Source organism: Mesoplodon densirostris, chromosome 11, assembly GCF_025265405.1.
Source record: "Mesoplodon densirostris isolate mMesDen1 chromosome 11, mMesDen1 primary haplotype, whole genome shotgun sequence".
NCBI lineage: Eukaryota > Metazoa > Chordata > Mammalia > Artiodactyla > Ziphiidae > Mesoplodon > Mesoplodon densirostris.
This window is the reverse complement of record NC_082671.1, coordinates 55,416,292-55,438,112: the sequence shown is the minus strand read 5'-3', so window position 1 is coordinate 55,438,112 and position 21,821 is coordinate 55,416,292. Positions and strand designations below refer to the sequence as shown.

Here is a 21,821-nt window from a genome sequence, read left to right as displayed (position 1 = left end):
CATTCATCTTAAAATTATGGCCGCACCCTCATGAACTAATCTAGACCTAATTATCTCCCCAGGACCAAACACTGTCACACTGGGCATTAGTGCTTCATCATATGAATTATGCAGGACACAATACAGTGCATAGCAGCATGTATGTTAAAGATTCACCTGACAGAATTTGATGATGTATGGCATGTAGGTGTGAGAAAAAGGGAGGAGTTAAAGACATTGTTATGTTTTAGCAAGAGTAACTAGAAGTTGATAGTTGCCATTTACCGAAATGGTAAAAATTCGGGTAGAAGGACTGGTTCCTTTGTAGAGATGTGAATGGACCTAGAGTCTGTCTTACAGAGTGAAGTAAGTCAGAAAGAGAAAAACAAATATCATACATTAATGCATATATGTAGAATCTAGAGAAAGGGTACAGATGAACCTATTTCCAGGGCAGGAATAGAGATACAGAATGAACATGTGGATGCAGTGTGGGAAGGGGAGGGTGGGACAAATTGTGGCATTAGGAATGACATATATGCACTACCATGTGTAAAATAGATAGCTAGTGGGAAACTGCTCTAAAGCACAGGAAGCTCAGCTCAGTGCTCTGTGATGACTTAGACGGGTGGGATGGGGGGGTGGGAGGGAGGTCCAAGAGGGAGGGGACATATGTATACATATTGCTGATTCACTTCATTGTACAGCAGAAACTAACACAACATGGTAAAGCAATTATACTCCAATTTTAAAAAAAAGAAAGTTCAGTCTTGGATACATTGTCAGACGCATATTAGACATTCATGTGGATATGCGGAGTAGAGAGTTGAATCTTGGAATTCAGGGCAGCAGTCTGAATTAGAGATATACATTTGGGACTGTCATTTAATAGATGGTATTTGAAATCTATAAGTTGAAAGAGATCCTTAAGGGAATGACTGAGTCCTGAAGTTCTTCAATACTCAGTGTTGTATAAAATGAAGAGTAACTAGCCAAGTTGAGAAACAGTGAGAAAGATGGGGGAGTGACCAAGACGGGAGCCAAATGATGAGAGTGAGAAGTCCTGGAAACCAAAGACTCATGATGGATCAAGTGAAATGAAAATCAAGAATTCGTCACTGGAGTTAAAGAAATGGAAGAAGAATTGGTGATGTAAGAGAAAAAGGAAAGTTTGCTGAAATAATGGTCCTGAGTTGGTACAAAGCAAGGAGCTCAGAGCACAATTAGAAGGGGTTGCCTCAGATGGCAGCAGAAATAGTTCATCCACAGTGACCAGGAGAGAAGGCAAAGTCTATAGGTCAAGGTTTAGGTCATCAGCAATGAGTGACTGGAGTGGAGGTATTAGAAAATTTAGAAGTTTGAAGCCAGAGGAGAAGCTGTGAGTCAGACATTGAGAAGAGTTGGGGAGGAATGGACCAGGGTCCGTGCAAGCTCAGGAGTCATGCATTTAAAGTAAGGTCAGTCAGGAGGGCTGTGTATTACTTGCCACATGCAAGATTCATGGTGCAAGTGCAGAGTAGGTGAAAGGTTTAATTTAATCAAGACTGGGGTTTTGGCACACAAGTATGAGGAAGGAAAAGAGAGAGCAAGTGGAAAATATATACATTTAACATTGTATCTTCAGAGCCCAGTCCAATGCCTGGCAAAATGGCAGGTTTCGTAAATTACTGAAAGATAAAAGCTTACTAAACAGCAAATAAGTTCCCAAATGCCCATTATGTACTCAGCAATGTTGACACCACATATATTATTAAATAATAACCATTGTTTATAGAACACCTACTACTCGCAAGGCATTTACTAGATATGTTACAAGTATTATCTCTTAATCCTAACCAAAAAAAAAAAAAAAAAAAAAAAAGAAAAAAGAAAGAAAAAAACCTGAGAGGCATCTTATTTTAGAGATGAGGGAATTTAGGCTTGAAGAGAGAGATGCCCAAGGTCACATGACTGGTAATTGGATGCAGAGAATTTACACCTAGCAATCTAACTCCAGAGTCTATGATCATAACCAAAGCATTATAACACTTCCCCACTGCAGTAATTGTGGGTGTTCAGTAAATTGTAGCCACTATTACTGACAATAATAGTTCACCATCATATGACTGATTTAGAGATTATGTATTCATGCATTCACTGTCTCAACAAACATTGTTTTGTTTCTTTTTGTGGTTTAGGTACTGTGCTAGGCACTGGTGATTCAATCGTGATTTAGAGTTTCTGCTTCTGAAATGAACTTTTTGCATTTTCATGTCACTATGTAATTTTCAGGAGGGCAGACTGCCTGATGCTCAGTGTATGTTAGGTTTCATAAAGTATATTTACTTTAACTTGACTGTACTATAAATTACTTCCTAGAAAGGCAGCAGGTCCATAATCTGGGATCTGTGAGTGGGACTTTATCCCCCCACAATGCCAGTTACTAACTGTATGAATTGGGCCAATCACTTAGTTCTATAAGTGCATCTTAATTTCATCACTTGCAACAATGTGATGAAATTTTGCCTTATCTAGTATAAGGTTGTTAAAAAGATCAAATGAGATAAAGTATAAGAAAATACTAGACAAACTGTCACCTGAAACTAATGTTAATTATTACTTTAAGCCCTTGCAAAAAAGCTTATACAACTGCATTGAGGATATCAACTTCCTTATTTTTAATGTAATTGAGGATTTTAAGGTAGATGGTTATATCTTGGAAGGACAGGATCTTTACTATGATAGTATCCTTACTATCTTTACTAATGGCAGTGTCATTACCACTACATTTTTATTAAGGGTTCCCATGGTCCATATCATTGCACTGGAACTATGTAGCTAATAACTTTTTAAAAAGAATTCTAAGTAATTATTGTACAATGCTAGGCCCTTCTCTATACCCTAGCTACCACATATACCATATAGTATATTGTTAGACTTGCATTAGCAAACAGGTACTTTTCATTTTACAAATAGAGATTCAGCACTTACTTTTAATTTGCATGGAATTAAGGTCAATTCTTATTTTGCTGAAAATAGTGTGTCCAGCAGCCAAGTAGTCATTTTTACACTCACAGTCTTGCCTCCTGCTTCCATTAAAAGGACATTCATATGGATTTTGCAGTCTGTAACAACATTAAAATATTTTTGCATTAGATACCATTATTAGACCATAATGCAGATAAATGGTAAACTTTGGAAGTGGGAAGGTAAAAGACACACTCTTCAATATTTTAGGGTCAACAAGTTAAATGTGAAAGAAGTGAAAATCACTCAACAAGTTAAATGTCAAAGAAATACAAAACGATCAATGGGAAATTCAAGACCAGTTTGTGGAAAAATAATTCAGCTGTAGTCCTCCTAGTTGTTGTTACTGGAATTAAATTGATTTCTATGAAAATACACACAGGTCTTAAATTCTTCCCTCCTCTATTGTCTCACTGCTCACCCATAGTATCCTTCTTAGTCAGTCTCTCTGTGAATACATGTTAATGCCCAAATCTTTATTATTGAACAGGCATGGACAACATCTGGCTTAGGTCTTAATATGTCCACCTGTTTCTAAATTACTTGTCCCACTGGGAGCTATTCAAGTACCACTCTGAACTCTGGAACGTCTAATTCTCTTGAAGGACCATAAAAATGCACAGATAAGGCAAAACACAGCATATACCTAAAGCCATACACTTCAGAAAAGTTGTCTTCTTCACCTTTGACCAATGATATATATTCCTTGGGGTTCTGCAAGTGCATGCCAGCACAATAGATCTAAAGAGAAAATGCAAAGATCTAGAAAAGCTTTTTTCAAAGTCAACAGTCAATGTTAAAATCAAATAGGAACTGTCTTCATAATACCTTTATTATTCTTCCTTTAATGTTAAGGTAATAGTCACCATCCTTGGTAATGTTGTTTTTCACTTGGATTTCTTTACAGCTGGTAAATGTTTTACCTTCAAGTACGAGTGAGTAAAACTTATCAATAATGAACAAATTATAGACACAACATGAATTTAACTCAATTACACCAGTATTGTTATACTTTGAAAAAAACAGACCTTTCATTTTGTGGAGTGTATGACTACTCTAAATATTTATTTTCAGATTTTAATTAAAACTTCTTAGGAACGCTTAGGTTCTAGATTTTTGAAGTCTAGTACTTACAGTCATGGACATAACATTTCTTTTGAGCATCTGGTTTTAAACTCTTTAAACATAAGTCACTGGACCAACCATTGTCAGCTATGCATTCCACTCTTCTCTCCATTATCCCAACTCCACAAGTCACAGAGCACTGTGAACAGAGTAAAATTTGAAGGTAAATTATATAATGGATAATAAGGCCAGTAAATACATATCTCCTCCTTTCAAACTAGGTCCTTTTGGAAAAAACTGATGATCAATAATGGCTAGAATTTCTGCAGACACAAAAATATGCTGGAGGCTAGAGAGTCACAGGTGGGGCTAATCCTTAAGAAACTGAATCTATTCTTTCTCAGTTACTGGCTTCTTTCCATTTATTTTGTATAGTTAGCTCAGCAGTATATTGTAAATACTTGATAAATATTAATTAATGATGGTTATTCAGACTACTGAGTTTTTACTCATTGCTGTATTCTAAGTTTGCAAAGCAATATTTACTTGCTTTCTATCAATTAAATTGGAAATGGAATATGGTGCAAATAACCTGTATTACTCATACATTAGATTTATTTACTTTTTCACTTAACCAATAAGTATTGCTTAAGCATCTATTCAAAATGCAAGCCACTATGCCAGGTTCTCTGAGGAAAAGAAACAAGTATTAATTATGTTCCCTGCTTAAGGCAAGTTATAGAAAACATAGGAAAAGAGACGATAACTGATAAATAACTGATAAAGTGATTGTTAGACAATAGGGGTATGAGACAACTCTGACATCTAGTTAGAAGTGCAGAATACTAGGCATCCCACAACTAGAAAGTTTCATTCAGAAGATTTTAAATTCATAATTATATACTGACCTTGCTCCATTTTCCAACTTTCCAAGTGGCCATATGCAAACAGGTTCTAAAATTGCATTTGTAAACCTGAGGGGAAGGCAGCACAGGGCATTCTTGATAGTCTATAGGCCACAGCTCATGAAGCTTATATTTCTCAGTAGATCGGATCTCAATGCAATATGTAATCCTTTGTCGGTAACTAAATCCACAGTTACCTGCACACTGAAAAATACAATGTTACGAAGGGAGAAGAAGATGCCCTTAAACTTAACCAGGGTTAAGCACCACTACTTTCCAGGTACTTAATATATACTATGTTATGGTATCCCCACAACAATCCTATTTATTAGCCTCATTTACAGATGGGTAAACAAAGGTTCAGAGGTATTAGGCAACTTTCGCAGAGTTGTACCAGGATGGAAAGGATCCAGATTCAGGGTAGATTGTCTATTTGCAGTGCCTATGTTTTTTCTGTTTGTTCATTTGTTTGTTTTCTGTTTTCTTGGTCACACTACAAAGAATAGCTTAACTGAATGAAAATTTATCTCCTTATAAGCAGAGCTTTGGAGAAACGAAACATATCATACCTGAAATAAAGGACATTTATTAGTCTTAATGTGCTTGTAACTCTATGTAAGTTTAGCATATATTTATCTCTATACATACAATGTGATGTGTACTACCATTTGACTAGAATAGGTAAGTGATTAAGATATAAGTTAACGATCCAGAGAAAAAATGGGCAAATAGATTTCTGACTCCAACAAAAAGGAGTAACAAGGAATAGAGTTACCATCTGACCTAAAACAACAAAAACACCTGAAGAAAATATGTATTGATAAAACAATGGCTCTTAAGATACTGGACATTAGGCAATAAAGGACAGTGATCCCTGGGAGATGGAAACAAACAAAGTGACCCTATAATTGCTCCAGCTTAATGTCTTGAGAGAGTTTACAGATTTTGGAACAAGGAAAGGGATCCCAAGGGGACAGCAGAGTTCTGACCAGTGAAAACATGTGAGGACACCAACTGAGGCCAAGGGATGAACCTATTAAAAGACATATGGGGACATCCCTGGTGGTCCAGTGGGTAAGACTCCATGCTCCCATGCAGGGGGCCCAGGTTCGATCCCTGGTCGGGGAACTAGATCCCGCATGCATGCTACAACTAAAAGTCTGCATGCTGAAACTAAGAAGTCCACATGCCACAACTAAGAAGTCTGCATGCCACAACTGAAAGATCTCATATGCCGCAACTAAAGATCCGCATGCCACAACAAAGATATTGTGTGCCTCAAATAAGACCTGGTGCAACATAAATAAATAAATATTTTTAAATAAATAAATGACATATGAATCACTGTATCTGGCACTCACACAGGACCAAATATAGTGTCTGTTCCCTTCATTCAGACTGGAAAACCTTATATACATGCAGCAATAGGTAGAGTACTCAAAAGGGTCTTGCCACAGTAGAGTGGAATAGCTAACCTTAGACTAAACAATGCACTGGTCTCCCATAAAAAATCTTAAGAGCAAGACAAGAAAAGATCACACTTCTTACAGACAAAATAACTGCATTCTGGAACAAAGCTCAAAATATACGTATAGAAATAAAAACTATCCAGTAGCCAGCAAAGTAAAATTCATAATGCCTGGCATGCAATAAAAAATTAACTGGCATGCAAAGAGGCAGGAAAATATAACCTATGGTGAGGAGAAATATCCATCTATCAAAGCAGACCCCAAGGGGTGAGTGACATCGGTGAAAACAGCAGAGCAAGGACATCTGAAAATGTTCTCTTCTATAAAGGCAATGAGAAAACTGACAAAACTTGTGAAAATCAACTTTTTCAGAGCTCTGTAAATTAACCAAAGGCTTGCAGCAATCCGGGAAGAATTTATTAAAGAAATAAGGCTAAATCTCAGTAAGAACAGTGAGCTTTGTGTGTTTTAGTTTGCCCTATTCCCATTCCCCCTCTTCAGCTCTATAGGAGGATTGAAAATCAATAGCCCTGCAAACATAGTGAAAAACAAAATCATGGAAGCCACCAGAGGGATTGAACATCTTTCTAAGCCTCATTTCCAGAGAACTGTCATTATTTGAAACGTTTGGTGGTTTTCTGAAAGACCTCACTTGCAAGTCTCTATTTGACTTTACCCAGCACTTGCCCAGTGCTAAAAGCCTTCTCCTTGGAGGCATTTTTGAACACAATTAAAGGCTATTGTTTAACTTTGCAGCTTCCAGAGGAAGTGGATAACAGTCAGACAAGCAATGGGCTACCAAGAAAAGCTTAAAAGGAAAAGCTGGGAAAGGAGATGTCCACAGGGGCTTTAAAAACTCCAATAGAGTCATAGATAACTAGAAGGCCATGGACATACATAAGGTTGTGCACATGTCTAGGGCTGTGTGCAAGCTTAGGAAATATCTGAGAAGTACTTACACTCTCATTTCTGGCTGATGTCAAGGCTCTGCTCAAGCAGGAAGTTAAGGTTAAGGAAGAGTTGTCAACTGCCTCATCTAGTGTTGAAGATGCCCACACATGCACACAGAGCCTCTTGGCAAAGAGTGGAGATTACTGGTTCCAAGTATCTCAGGAAATCACTATCCAGTCATTAGTTGAAAACTAATCAGATAGAGACTTTAGTGACCACTTGAGACAGAATACAGACTTTACAGTTAGTTCAGAAAAGTCACTGAACAAACAAACAAACAACAACAAACAGCAGTAACAACAATCTCTGGAAAGATGGGAGAACCTGTGAAGAAATCTGTATATAGAAATCTATGTAGACCTATAACAAGTAAAGAGATTGAATTAATAAACAAAAAACTTCACACAAATAAAAACCCAGGACAAGAGCCTTCATTGGTGTATTCCCCCAAAAGTTTAAAGAAGAATTAGCACCCTCCCCCTCCAAAACACTTCCAAAAGATAGAATAGAAAAGAACACTTCCTAATTTGTCATATGAGGCCAGTATTTCCCTCATACCAAAACTAGGCAGACATAACAAGGAACGAAAACTACAGACCAATATCTCTTATGAATATAGATGTAAAAATCCTCAACAGAACACTAGCAAAACAATCCCAGAAACAAATAAAATGGATCATACACCATGACAAAGTAAGATTTATCCCAGGAATGTAACACTGTTTCAACATGTGAAATCAATCAATGGAATACATCATACAAATAGACTCATAAAGACCACACGAGCATCTCAATAGATGCAAAAAAAGCATTTGACAAACTGACACATTTTCATTATACAAACACCAAGAAAACTAAGAATAGGAGGGTATGATAAAGAGAATCTACAAAAAAATCCATAGCTAACCTATTCAATTATGAAAATTGAAAGATTTCCTCCAAAGAGAAGGATATCTGTTTTTACCACTTCTACTCAACATTGTTTTGGAGTTTCTAGCCAGGGAAACTAAGCAAGAAAACAAAGTAAAAGGCACTCAGATTTAAAGGAAGTAATAAAACTACATGGATTTGCAAATGATATACTTCTGTATATAGAAAATGCTAAGTAATCCACACAAAAAAAGAACTGTGCTCAATAAACATGTTTAACATACAAAAATCAATTCTATCACTGCACATTATGAACGGAAAAGCAGAAAATGAAATTAAGAGTATAATTTCATTTTCAGGAGCATAAAAAATTAATAAAATTTTTAGGAACAAAATTCACCAAAAAGTGTAAGATTTGTACAATGAAAACTATAAACTATAAAGCATCCTTGAAAGAAATTAATAAGACCTAAATAAATGGAAAGACATGTCAATTCATGGATTGGAAGACACTTTTAAGATGGTAACATTCCCCAAACTGATCAAGATTCATATGAAAAGTTGATCCTAAAATTTATATAGGAATGTAAGGGACACAACATAAGCAAATAATCTTGAAAAGGAAAAGCAAAATTGGTTCTCTCACACTTCCTGATTTCAACACTTACTATAAAACTACCTTACTATAAAACCAAGACTATGTGGTAATGATATAAGGATAGGCACATAGATCAGGGAACTGAATTCAGAGTTCAAAATTAACTCTTCAGTAATAGATAATTCAATGAGGAAAGAACAGTTTTTTATTTTTATTTTTTTTTATTTTTTTTATTTTATTTTTTTTATTTTTTTTATTTTACAAATTTAATCAGTTATACATATATATATGTTCCCATATCCCCTCCCTTTTGCGTCTCCCTCCCACCCTCCCTATCCCACCCCTCCAGGCGGTCACAAAGAACCGAGCTGATCTCCCTGTGCTATGCGGCTGCTTCCCACTAGCTATCTACCTTACGTTTGGTAGTGTATATATGTCCATGCCACTCTTTCACTTTGTCACAGCTTACCCTTCCCCCTCCCCATATCCTCAAGTCCATTCTCTAGTAGGTCTGTGTCTTTATTCCTGTTTTACCCCTAGGTTCTTCATGACATATTTTTTTTTCTTAAATTCCATATATATGTGTTAGCATATGGTATTTGTCTTTCTCTTTCTTACTTCACTCTGTATGACAGACTCTAGGTCTATCCACCTCATTACAAATAGCTCAATTTCATTTCTTTTTATGGCTGAGTAATATTCCATTGTATATATGTGCCACATCTTCTTTATCCATTCATCCGATGATGGACACTTAGGTTGTTTCCATCTCCGGGCTATTGTGAATAGAGCTGCAGTGAACATTTTGGTACACGTCTCTTTTTGAATTATGGTTTTCTCAGGGTATATGCCTAGTAGTGGGATTGATGGGTCATATGGTAATTCTATTTGTAGTTTTTTAAGGAACCTCCATACTGTTCTCCATAGTGGCTGTACCAATTCACTTTACAACCAGCAGTGCAAGAGTGTTCCCTTTTTCCCAAAAATTGTGTTGGAACATCTGGATAGCCACATGCAAAAGGATAAAGTTGGACCCCACTTCACATCATATACAAAAATTAATACAAAGTGGATTATAGACCTAAATGTATCAGCTAAAATTATAAAATTCTTAGAACAAAATATAAGTGTGAATCTTTGTAACCTTGGATGGGCAATAGTTTCTTAAAAATGATACCTAAAGTACAAGTAAACAGAAAAAATAAATCTGACCTCATCAAAATTAAATACATTGGTGCACAAAAGACACTATCAAGAAAGTGAAAATGCAAGAGAAAAAGTTACAACTGACACCACAGAAATACAAGGATCACAAAAGATTACTGCTAACAATTATACACCAACTAATTAGATAACCTAGAAGACATGGATAAATTTCTAGAAATGCACAAATTAGACAACCTAGAAGACATGGGTAAATTTCTAGAAATGTTCAATCTCCCAAGACTGAACCAGGAAGAAATAGAAAATATGAACAGACCAATCACATGCACTGAAATTGAAACGGTGATTTAAAAACTCCCAGCGAACAAAAGTCTAGGACCTGATGGCTTCACAGACGAGTTCTATCAAAAATTTAGAGAAAAGTCAACATCTATCCTTCTCAAAATATTACAAAAAATAGCCAGTGAAGGCACACTTCCAAATTCATTCTACAAGGCCAGCATTACTCTGATACCAAAACTAGACGAAGATATCTCACACACACACACACACACACACACACACACACACACACACACACACTCAAATACAGGTCAATATCACTGATGAACATAGATGCAAAAATCCTCAATATTAGCAAAGCAAATTCAAGCAGGATTTAGTCCAGGGATGCAAGGATGGTTCAATATCCACAAATCAATCAACATGATATACCACATTAAGAAAATGAAGGATAAAAATCATATGATTATTTCAATAGTACAGGGAACATACTTCAATATAATAAAGGTTATATATGACAAACCCACAGCTAACATCACACTCAGTGATGACAAGTTGAAAGCTTTTCCTCTAAGCCTTCCTCTAAGATCAAGAACAATTCAAAGATCCCACTCTCACCACTTTTATTCAACATAGTTTTGGAAGTTCTAGCTACAGCAGTCAGACAAGAAAAAGAGATAAAAGACATTCAAATTGGAAAGGAAGAAGCAAAACTGTAACCATTTGCAGATTACATGATATTATATACAGAAAACTCTTAAGACTCCACCAAAAAACTATTGGAACTAATGAATGAATTCACTAAAGTTGTAGGATACAAAATCAATACACAGAAATCTGTTGCATTTCTATACACTAACAACAAACTATCAGAAAGAAAAATTTTAAAAACCATTCCATTTACAATTACATCAAAAGGAATAAAATACCTAGGAATAAATTTAACCAAGGAGGTGAAAGACCTGTACTCTGCAAACTATAAGACATTGATGAAAGACTTGAAGATGACACAAGTAAATGGAAAGATACACCATGCTCATGGATTGGAAGAACTAATATTGTTAAAATGTCCACACTACCCAAAGCAATCTATAGATATAATGCAATTCCTATCAAAATACCAGTGGCATTTTTCACAGAACTAGAACAAAGAATCCAAAAATTTGAATGGAACCACAAAAGGCCTGGAATAGCCAGAGCAATCTTAAGAAAAAAAAACAAACAAAAAACTCCTCAAAAAACCCCAAAGCTGGAGTTACCATGCTCTTGGATTTCAAACTGTATTATAAATCTATAGTAAACAAAACTGTATGATACTGGCACAAAAGCAGACACATAGCTGAATGGTACAGAACAGAGATCCCAGAAATAAACCCATGCTTATATTGTCAATTAATCTATTAATTCCTAGCACAAAGCTAGGAATATACAATGGGGAAAAGACAGTCTCATTGATAAATGGCACTCTGAAAACTCGACAGCTACATGCTAAAGAATAAAACTGGATGATTTCCTTACACCATATACAAAAATAAACTCAAAATGACTAAAGATTTAAATGTAAGATCTGAAACCCTAAAACTCCTGGAAGAAAACATAGGTAATATGTTCTTTCACACCAATCTTAGCAGTATTTTCTTGTATACATCTCCTCAGGCAAGGGCAATAAAAGCGAAAACAAACAAATGGGACCACATCACAATAAAAACCTTTGTCACAGCAAAGGAAACTATCAAAAAAGTGAAAAGACAGCCTACTGAATGGGACAATATATTTGCAATGATATATTGGATAAGGGGTTAATATCCAAAATATATAAAGAACTCACACAACTGAATATCAAAAAAAAAAAAAAACAAACAATTCAGTTTAAAAATGGGCAGAAGATCTGAATAGATATTTTTCCAAGGAAAACATACAGATGGCCAACAGACACATGTAAAAATGCTCAACAGTACTAATCATCAAGGAATTTCAAATAAAAACTGTGATATCACCTCATACCTGTCAGAATGGCTATAATCAAAAAGACAACAAACAAACAAGTGCTGGCAAGGATATGGAGAAAACGGAACACTCCTGCACTGCTGGTGGGCATATAAATTGGTACAGCCACTATGGAAAATATTATGGCATTTCCTCAAAAAATTGTGAATGGGAATTACCATATGATCCAGCAAAATTCCACTTCTGGATATTTTCCTGAAGAAAACAAAAACACTAACTCAAAAAGATATATACACCCCAATATTTATTGCAGCATTGATTACAACATTCAAGATATGGAAGCAACCTAAGTTTCCATAAATAGATGAATAAAGAAGTGATAGATAGATGATTGATAGATAGATAGATGATAGATATAGGTAGATAGATAGATAGATACATGGATGGTAGACAGAGACAGATATATGCTGTACCCCTTACACTTATACAGGGCTGTACATCAATTATATCTCAATAAAACCGGAAGAGAAAAAATTTTTAAAGCAACCAACTATGCAGGGACAGATGCCAAACTGTCCCTGGTAGTCGGTTTCAAAGTTATCACCGCTTCAGAACTGCGCCAGAGTTTAACATACATGTCGCTATTACTCTATTTGCACCATCTAACTGCCAGAGATTTTATCCCTTAGATTGATATGCACACCATCATCTGCTCCCATGTTCAAATTTAGACCCAGTTTCAACTGGGTCAAATTTGAAACTCAGCTGTGTTTTCCAGGAGCGAAAATTTTCAACTTCCTTTCTTTGCCTTACCTGTGATGAGTCTCCCGTTACCACAATATACTTGCAGGAAGGGTTTCTGCACTTTCTGATTGCAAGAGGTCTGGTTGAAGGATCGCAGAAACTTTCATTCACTTGCGTGTTTTGTGCACCCACGCACTTCACTTGCCGATGTGTCTCTCTTTTCTTACATGACGTTGAACACTAGAAATACAATGACGAAATGAAGAACACATTCTTTCACTGAAGGGTTGTCTGAAAGTGTACTTGACAATACTCACATCCAGCCACTCTCCCGCCACCCAGTGGTACTGTATGCAGTCCTGACGCCAACATTGTCTCTGAAAATAAGGCCGCGTGGACTGATCACACTTTTCTTCCGCCACCCGACCAACGCCTCGCAGTCTGCAGTACACATCCCTTTGCTGAACTCCAGAGCCACAGGTCACAGAGCACTACGAAGAAGCCCAAACGATTGGAATAATTAACTAACAAATATCAGATTATGTAAAAATCGCAAAGTAGAGCAAAATTATACCATGCATTAGATAGAAAATATATGCAAGAAGTATTTTTAACATTGCCTGGTCTGGAGCACCTATACAAGTATACAAATAGATGTTCTTTATTTTGCAACACCTATTCAAGTCTTGTAGAAACTATGACCAGATACTCCATCCGAATTGATAGCTCTCTCTTCTGACTTAAACATATTTAATATCTATAAAATTTACCACACAAACTATTCTACTATGACATTGCTTTTGCATATTATTTAAATATTGAAATTATGCTGTATTCATAATCTCCCTCAAAGCAACAATAATTTCCAAGTGTGGGTTCTATCCATCCTTATACCTGCCGTCCCTATTACAGCTTGGGGATCCAAACATTTGCTGATTTGTTGACTCGTGATTGTATTTCAGTGGAGAGGTGTTTTGGGAAACTGATCGTGTAAGCTTACAGTTTACTTAGACAACCTTGTCTTAGCCTCTCCTCTCACTTGTCTTATCTGTACAAAGAAGATTTTGTGTTATTTGTAAAATTTCACAGAACATGTCCCACACATTTATTCCTCGCAACAGCTCTACAAAGGAGGCACCAGGGCTGAGGGCCTGGGACTTAGCTAAGAGATGTTAAGTCATTTGCCTGAGCTGCTACGTGAAGTCAGTGGTGAAGCAGGTTTAAGCCCGCTTCTTTCTGACTGCAGCCTTTGAGCTCTCCCCGTGCTGCCTCCACGGGATGGAGAAGGACTTGGCAACTTCTCAGGGCTTTCTCAACTCCACAAGGCCAAGCCATAAAACAGCAGAGCCTGACCACAACCAAGAGCTGGGATGCCAACATTAATAAAGTGGGGAGAATGTCTAAGGGTATTTATTTAATTTGTGAGCTTGGTTTTTATACTCTTTGTTATTCCAGAAGGGATTGGAGGTCATATTGAGTGTTACATGGGGCCTCATGGCTGTTTGCAACTGTGACGGTGTAAGGGTAAAACTTCAGGTTTTTCATTAAGGTCTCTATTTCTGCAGGATTCACAGAGCCAGTGGTTGCTTTTTTCTCTAACAGTAAATATGTCCCTGCAGAATATGGTTTCACCATGAATTTTAAAACACTTAAAGCCCACAAAAGCTAAGAACTTAGTTCACCTGTTAGACTCAAGCTCCTCTTATAAACTCTTGCAACAATTTTACTCTAGTGGCACCTTTAAATTTAGTTTTCTGTCTTGTGTGTATAAGCGGCAACCACTGACTTAAAAGAGGATTTTTATATTTTTTTAACTTACAAAGAATATTATGCGTATCTACATCGCTTACTTATATTGACCCTCATTTCATGCTTTAGCAGTTGAATTTTGACAACTCATTGAATGTTTTCACAAAAAAGACATGGCTCCTTTGTATGGAGATAATAATAACTTAATGTGTATTTTGTGCAGGGCACAATATTAAGCAGACTAAGATGTCAGGATGTAGTTTAACTTATGTGAACCTCTGGTGAAAATGTTTAGTCTATAAAATAAGGCTCCTGCAAACATTTTTCAGTAATAATTTCACAAATATAAACCATATTCAGAAAACTTCCTATTTCTAAACCTGAAAAAAAATTCCTGAAAACAAATTTCACAAAACACAATTTAGCAAGAAGTTCTTTCAGATAAATAGCGTTTTCTACAGTTCAATAATCCACAGTGGCTGACTGATTCTTTGACCACAGCATGCATTTAGAAGAGTCCACTGACACCATAGGGGGCTACTATAATGGACCTCACCCTCAAAGAAAAAAAAAAAAACTGGACTACTGCTTGGAAGAACACAAGTAACTTTTGTTTTTCAGCACTTTTTAGAGATAAGAGTACAAAAGACTAAACTGATGTGATTTCAGATTTGAACAGAGGAGAGAATTCACTGCTTAAATGAAGTATTTCTTAGCCTCATGTCATCGATAACCCTAACTGCCAAGTCCAAGAGACACTTTTCAAGTCTTTTCTTAGTTAATCTCACTGACACCTTAAGCACCAGTGACCACATTCTGTTGAGCCTTTCTGGCCTCTGTGATTGAAATCCCCTCGGGTTCCAGGTACTCTCCTCTTGTAGTCCTTAACTGACTCTATTTTCTCTGCTTAGCCTTTAAATGTTAGCCTCTCCCAGTGTTCTCTTTATAACTTGTTTCTCTTTATACCCTCTGAGCTCTTTCTGAGCAACTTCTATGTCCCAGTAATTTCTAAATCTGTCCTCTCCAACCTTGATCATAATTCTGAGCTCTCCATTTACATTTTCATGTATTTACAAGGAATTTTTCATGTATTGACAAGAATTTTCATGTATTTTCTACATAGATATGTCAAAGGCACATCAAATCCAACATTTCCAAAGCCTAACTTATTGCCTTTGCCCATCAGCTCCTCTTCCAGGCTGCAGATGCTGTGAAGATATGATAACTCACTCTTACGTACAGCGAATTATTAGAATGACCTCCCAAGGTACAGCTGTAACTCCAGAGTAGTCACCCTTATTCAACAGCTTTATTGAACCACGTTTTTATAAGCATGTTAAATTTTATCTTTCTTTAAAAATCCAAGTAACTCATATGAAGGCAATGAGAGTCTATCATTATGAGTATAACACAAATAATTGATTGGAAGGCACTAACTGACCGCCACTACATAATTTAACTCAGAGAGGAAAAATCAGCCAAATTTCCTATTCATGCGTACATGTACTACAACACTGCATAGACTGGTGCTTTAAAAACTTGACAGTGGAAGTGGAGAAGGTAAGTTTTAGCCAATCCACAGGTACTGTTTTAGCTACTGTAGAGCAGAGATGAAGAAATGTTAGAACATGCATTACCAAAATGGGTTCATTAAGGCTAACTCACTCTGCTATTTAATAAACAATTATTTTAAATGGAATAGTGAAGTCCTTTCTTGATGCATTATTTATAATTTCTTGTTAATGGATTAAGGTTTTGATTTTATTATAGTCAGTTATTTGTAACTATAGTTTATTTCAAATGCATCAATACTGTAGCAGTAGTATTAGCAGTAGTACAGGATTTTGAGTTAGAAAAGACTCTAGGAATATCTAATTCCAATTCCTCTTTCATTCTGAAATCCATTTTACAGCAGTAGTGAATGAATGAATATCAAACGTACCCATACTTCCACAGCCTCAGTATGAGTAAGTTCACTGTATCCTGAAAGCAATCATTTCATTTTTGGGTGACTCTGCAGTTTTAGCAAATACTCTCCTATATTGAGCTGAAATATTCTTCTGTAAACTTTACCGACTGTCTAGAACCTGTCCACCTTATCAACATAGAACAAATACATACTTACTTTCATGTGAGAAAGTATAAAGGTGTGAGGCCTGGAAAGGGAGCAGCTATTTTATGACCATTAGGGTTGATCAACAGAATCACAGAAATGTCCATCCAGCACCCTGCCATTGTGGAGCTACTGAATCAAACTTAAATCTAGTGACCTTCTGGTCTTGTTATGTAAAGAATAAATGACTGAGTTCGATCCACTAATAATCAGTGCTTTTCCTACTTGCAGCAGAACACAGTGGAACTGATACAGAATAGTTATAACAATTCGATTGTGCTTCTCTGGGGATTTGGTAATTTGTCAAGACTTTTCTTACAGTGTGGTTCTCAGAATAGGTACTGCTCCAAAAATCTGACCAGAATTTATTAGTGCAAAGTTTTGAACACTCTTCATGTATTAATGAGCCTAATATGTTTCTAGTGATTTAAGCAAATACACCATATTCAATACATGATCAATTAAACCCTCAGTTATTTTCCTAAGATATGTAAAATCCATATATATCTTAAATTTATGCAACAGACTTTTTATATATAAATAAGCCTGTAATGAACTCAACACAACATAGAAATTATGTTTCTGTTGAATGCATTGTTATATGTCATCCAGTGACATTCTGCAATTGTTGACTTCAGCTGCCTTGTAAGAGGGGAGATACATTGCTAAGGAAGTAAAAGACATTGCTAAGGAAGTATAAAGATGAGCTCATGTAAAATGATAACTATAAAATAATTATGACAGCAACTACAATAGGGAAGACTCAGACAAGTGTTCAAATGCTCACCCCCCGCCCCCATCACTTCCTGGCCTGTGACCTGCACAAGCTATTCAGTACTTAACCCCTATAAGCTGTTGTTTCCTCATCTGCATAATGAATAATACCTACAGTTGGGAAGAATACAGAAGTCTCTCAGCAGTGTCAGGAAGTGACTGTCCCTTGCTGCTTACTTCCTATTCCCATTTTTTTCACTTTTCTTACAGAGATACAAATATTTTTGCCTTGAAAAGTTCCTCGACACATGCCTCAAATCAAAGAGTATTAGTCGTCTCAGCCCACTCAAAGATAGACCATCTTAAGTATCAAGAAAGATGATAAAGGAAGAGAGTTAACAGGCAGCATAGAAATTCAAAAACAGAATTGCTGGCACTAGCTAGAAAAGATTGAGAAGCATAGTTCACCCAGCCCCAGAACAAAAAGACATCCTCTCTGAGCTTGGCCTCAGCCTGTCTTCCTGGAAGAAAACTCACTTAACCTGGGTGTAAAGATGAAGAGGCTCTGCATTCTTGGTCAGGGGCTGTGGGGACTTAAGATTTACTATCTTTTTAGATTATAAAAGATATATATGTATACATCACAATTTTTTCAAATATGACTATATTTGAAATCAAATATTTAAATCAAATATGATTTATATATGTATCTTGGAAATACAGAAAATATGGAATTACAGAAATACAAAATCACTTAACCATGTCAGCATTTAGCAAATAGTTTCCAAAAAAAATTTTTTTCAGATTAGGTGTTTTGGGAAAGGGGGACACTAGCCGGTAGACTTGTGAGAATTTGGAATTCATATCACATTTGGTTCCAGCTCTGCTCTTAAAATACTACAAAGAAAATAATGGGTCCCTGAAAAGAGGGACCAAGTAAGTGGCTGCTATCACGAGGATCTAGATTCAATAGGGTTGCCTGAGATTCTTCAAGTATCTTTCTAAGCTGTCCGGCAGGTTTGCCATGATCAAGGGGAGGTGAGAATTCTGGATGATTTTTTTTTTCTGAATATAAATACTACATTTGGATGGCACTGAACAAAGCATGAGACCATGAGGATGCTAACGCCCCATGCTAGCCTTAAAAACTTGAATTTACAAGTGAAGCTGGTATTCCCAAATAGGTAAAATTAGGTGAAAACAAAAACAAAAAGCCTGGTTCCAGAAATAAGAGGATGAGGCTTTTTTTCTTTTTAAATGATTCCAGTATTTATTTTGCCTCTAAAGGTATACATCTGGACCCTAGGGACAAAGGACTCTATATAGCAATGTTTGTTCCTGTTTGGCTGCAGTCATTAAAATGCATTACTAAATCCTTTCATTAAAAAAAAATGATATCAAATACCAAATGAAGAGTGTTAACTTCAAAACTCATTTGAGCACCTCTGTGGTCACAGTTTGCCAAATAAGTCTTTCCATTAGAGGTACAATGTAAAATAGTAATAAAATGAAATTATAGTGAGGGATTCTAGTAAAGCAATGTTACAATTTACGCAGTTGGAACAAAAGTAGCAACCAGTGATTATCTTGTAACTATCTCTGAAATTACACTTCTGTTGAATATATTATTATATGCATCTCGCTGACAGCCTGCAATTGTTAACTTCATGTGGGTACTTTTAATAGAATAAATCAAAGCTAGCGACTTCACTAGTGGTCATTTGTTTCTGGCAGAGTTTGGGGGTTTTGTGTGGGTGTATGAAGCTAATTTCTATGACAAGGAAAACCAATTCAAAGAAAAAAAGCCGACTCTGTACAAAAGCATCTGTGTTTTTTTATAGTCTTTACATATTCATATCTGTATCTTAGAAACCCCTGAAATACATTCCTTTAGTGAATCTTATATAATTTCAGAGTTGGTGGCAAGCCAAGGACAACTTGTTAGCACCCATGATTGATTCACTGGTGTGGAGCTGGAGGTCAAGGGTCAGGAAGTGTCCCTCATGAATAGCAACCACAGCAGCTGCAGCAGCTGCAAGGCAGCAAAAGAATCCTGGGGATCAAAAGGGATGCTGGTGGCCAAAAAGCAGAGTGTCTCCCACTTCCACTCCCATCCGCCAGTGGCTCCTGCCTGCTGTCATTGAGAGAAGCTAGGGGATAACTAACTGAGGGGTCAAGGGAGACAGGATGGACCCAGTGTTTCTTTTTTGAACAACTTAGTAGGTAGTAGTGGCATTCACTAAATAAAACAGGTTAATGGGATATCTTTTAAATAATGGCCTCTGCTAAACCACAAAATTAATTTTATTTACTGTACCAAGATTCAGGGTAGAAGTGCTCAGATATATATTTTTTTGTTTTGAGAAGAAAAACAGAGATATGTTTGCCCCTAGTTTTCAGTCAAAGATGAACCACAATTCTCAACACCCAAATACCTGACAGAGGCTAACACTTCTACACAGAAACCTGAGATGCTCACTCAATTTGGGAGCTTTTTATTCAAAAATAATGATGCGCTGACACTGTCAGTTTAAAAGCTGGTGTTCTGCCACCAAGGATCTGATCCCACGGAGTGAAGGATGAAAACTTAGAGGCCCAGGGAAACCCCACTTCTAGCTCCTGTCTGAACCCCTATCTTCCTAACATAGCTCCAACATCAGACAGAGACAAGGAAGTTCCATCAGCAGAAGGTGAGGTTCTTTTTCCCATCGTAGGACTAGCTCCTCTAAGTCATGGAGAAGTATCCTGAGATACTGCTGAGAGCAGCCAGATAGCTTTGCTGAAAGCCTAGCCCCACTGAAATCAGGCCTCAGGAAATTATTCTAGTTAACATTTCTGGCTTCATTTATGGCGTTTTCCTCCTTAATATTTTCCAGGCTGGTCTTTGCTGAACAACCACATTCAAATATATGGCTTACCCAGTTTAGATCTGGAGCATACTTCCCTGAGTGTGCCAGAGCAAGTATCCATCACCCTTCTTTTATAAACTGAGTTTTCAGCCTTGGTCTCATCTCCGCATCACCTTCTTCTTTTTTTTTTTTTTTTTTTGCGGTACACGGGCCTCTCACTGCTGTGGCCTCTCCCGTTGCGGAGCCCAGGCTCCGGATGCGCAGGCTCAGTGGTCATGGCTCACGGGCCCAGCCGCTCCGTGGTATATGGGACCTTCCCAGACCGGGGCATGAACCTGTGTCCCCTGCATTGGCAGGCGGACTCCCAACCACTGCGCCACCAGGGAAGCCCCATCAGCTTCATCTTTGCTGAGTCTTTCAAAGTGTGTCCACTCTGGCCTTAGACCAGCTGGGCTCCCCAGTTCTGTCATGTCCCTGACTCTTAAACCACCTCCAATTATGATCCACCTGGAACTTACCAGTCCCTTTTCCAAGTTGCAAACTCAGCTCAAATCCAAGACTTTAGTGTGGAAACAAGGAAGTTACTAAACACCTCATCATGTATATTTTACTGTTAGGTCACCTGGAATAATATTATAATCATCAGTAGCCTTCCTAGTATTCAGTAACAGAATTTATTGTAAAGTTTACAAGCACAAAAAAAAAATCAAAAGACTAATTTGTTATTAAGCTATGAACTGAGCAAACGTGTTAACACTGTACAATATTAATTCAGAGCATAGTGCAAAAAAAAATGTGTAATAGAATAAAACACATTTAGTAGAGTAAAACTTTCAAGGTTATTGAAAGCATACAGAATGAATAAGATTTTCTTTGTAAATGCAAAAATACATATATAATCATAAAACATCTTACATACCTCCTTCCATCTTTTGGCTTTCCATGAAGGGCATCTGACAGATCTACAAGCTTTATGAGTTCGAGGTTTCTGTAGATGACTGCAATATTTTTCTTCTAATTTCCCGCGGAATTGGTCAACGCAAATCACCTCACGGTACTTTAAACCTTTACCACAAGGAGCTGAGCACTGGAAAATACATATGAATGCACTTGATTCATTTTATCTTTACCAATTTAAGTCTATCTGCAAGAAGTGTAAAATGAAGCAATCAAAACATCATCACTTTGATATTTCATCAAGATATACTTTGATATTTCTAATGAGGGAATTTAAAATTTGCCAATCTGCCCTCGACCGTCACTGATATTGACATGATAAGGTATCCATTTATTCTTCAAAAAAATATTGATTGTCTACCATATACCAAGCACTCTTCTGGCACATAAATATTTTAGATCTTTTGAGGTTAAAGACTATCTGCAGCTAACTCCTGTTATCGCACATATTTCAATAAA

The 21,821-nt window shown here is 36.7% G+C and overlaps 1 protein-coding gene across 1 annotated transcript in view; it reads right to left on the bottom strand.

The window, feature by feature from the left end:
* The window catches only part of ADAMTS20 (ADAM metallopeptidase with thrombospondin type 1 motif 20), a 190,306-nt gene that overhangs the window by 27,127 nt on the left and 141,358 nt on the right, over positions 1 to 21,821 (bottom strand). The window contains exons 29-36 of the mRNA XM_060111904.1: positions 21,325 to 21,492; positions 13,298 to 13,471; positions 13,050 to 13,220; positions 4,959 to 5,159; positions 4,120 to 4,249; positions 3,814 to 3,908; positions 3,632 to 3,726; positions 2,950 to 3,083 (exon numbers count right to left, since the gene is read on the bottom strand). Of these exons, the coding sequence (XP_059967887.1) occupies positions 2,950 to 3,083; positions 3,632 to 3,726; positions 3,814 to 3,908; positions 4,120 to 4,249; positions 4,959 to 5,159; positions 13,050 to 13,220; positions 13,298 to 13,471; positions 21,325 to 21,492 (1,168 nt within the window). The remainder of the gene's footprint in view (positions 1 to 2,949; positions 3,084 to 3,631; positions 3,727 to 3,813; positions 3,909 to 4,119; positions 4,250 to 4,958; positions 5,160 to 13,049; positions 13,221 to 13,297; positions 13,472 to 21,324; positions 21,493 to 21,821) is intronic.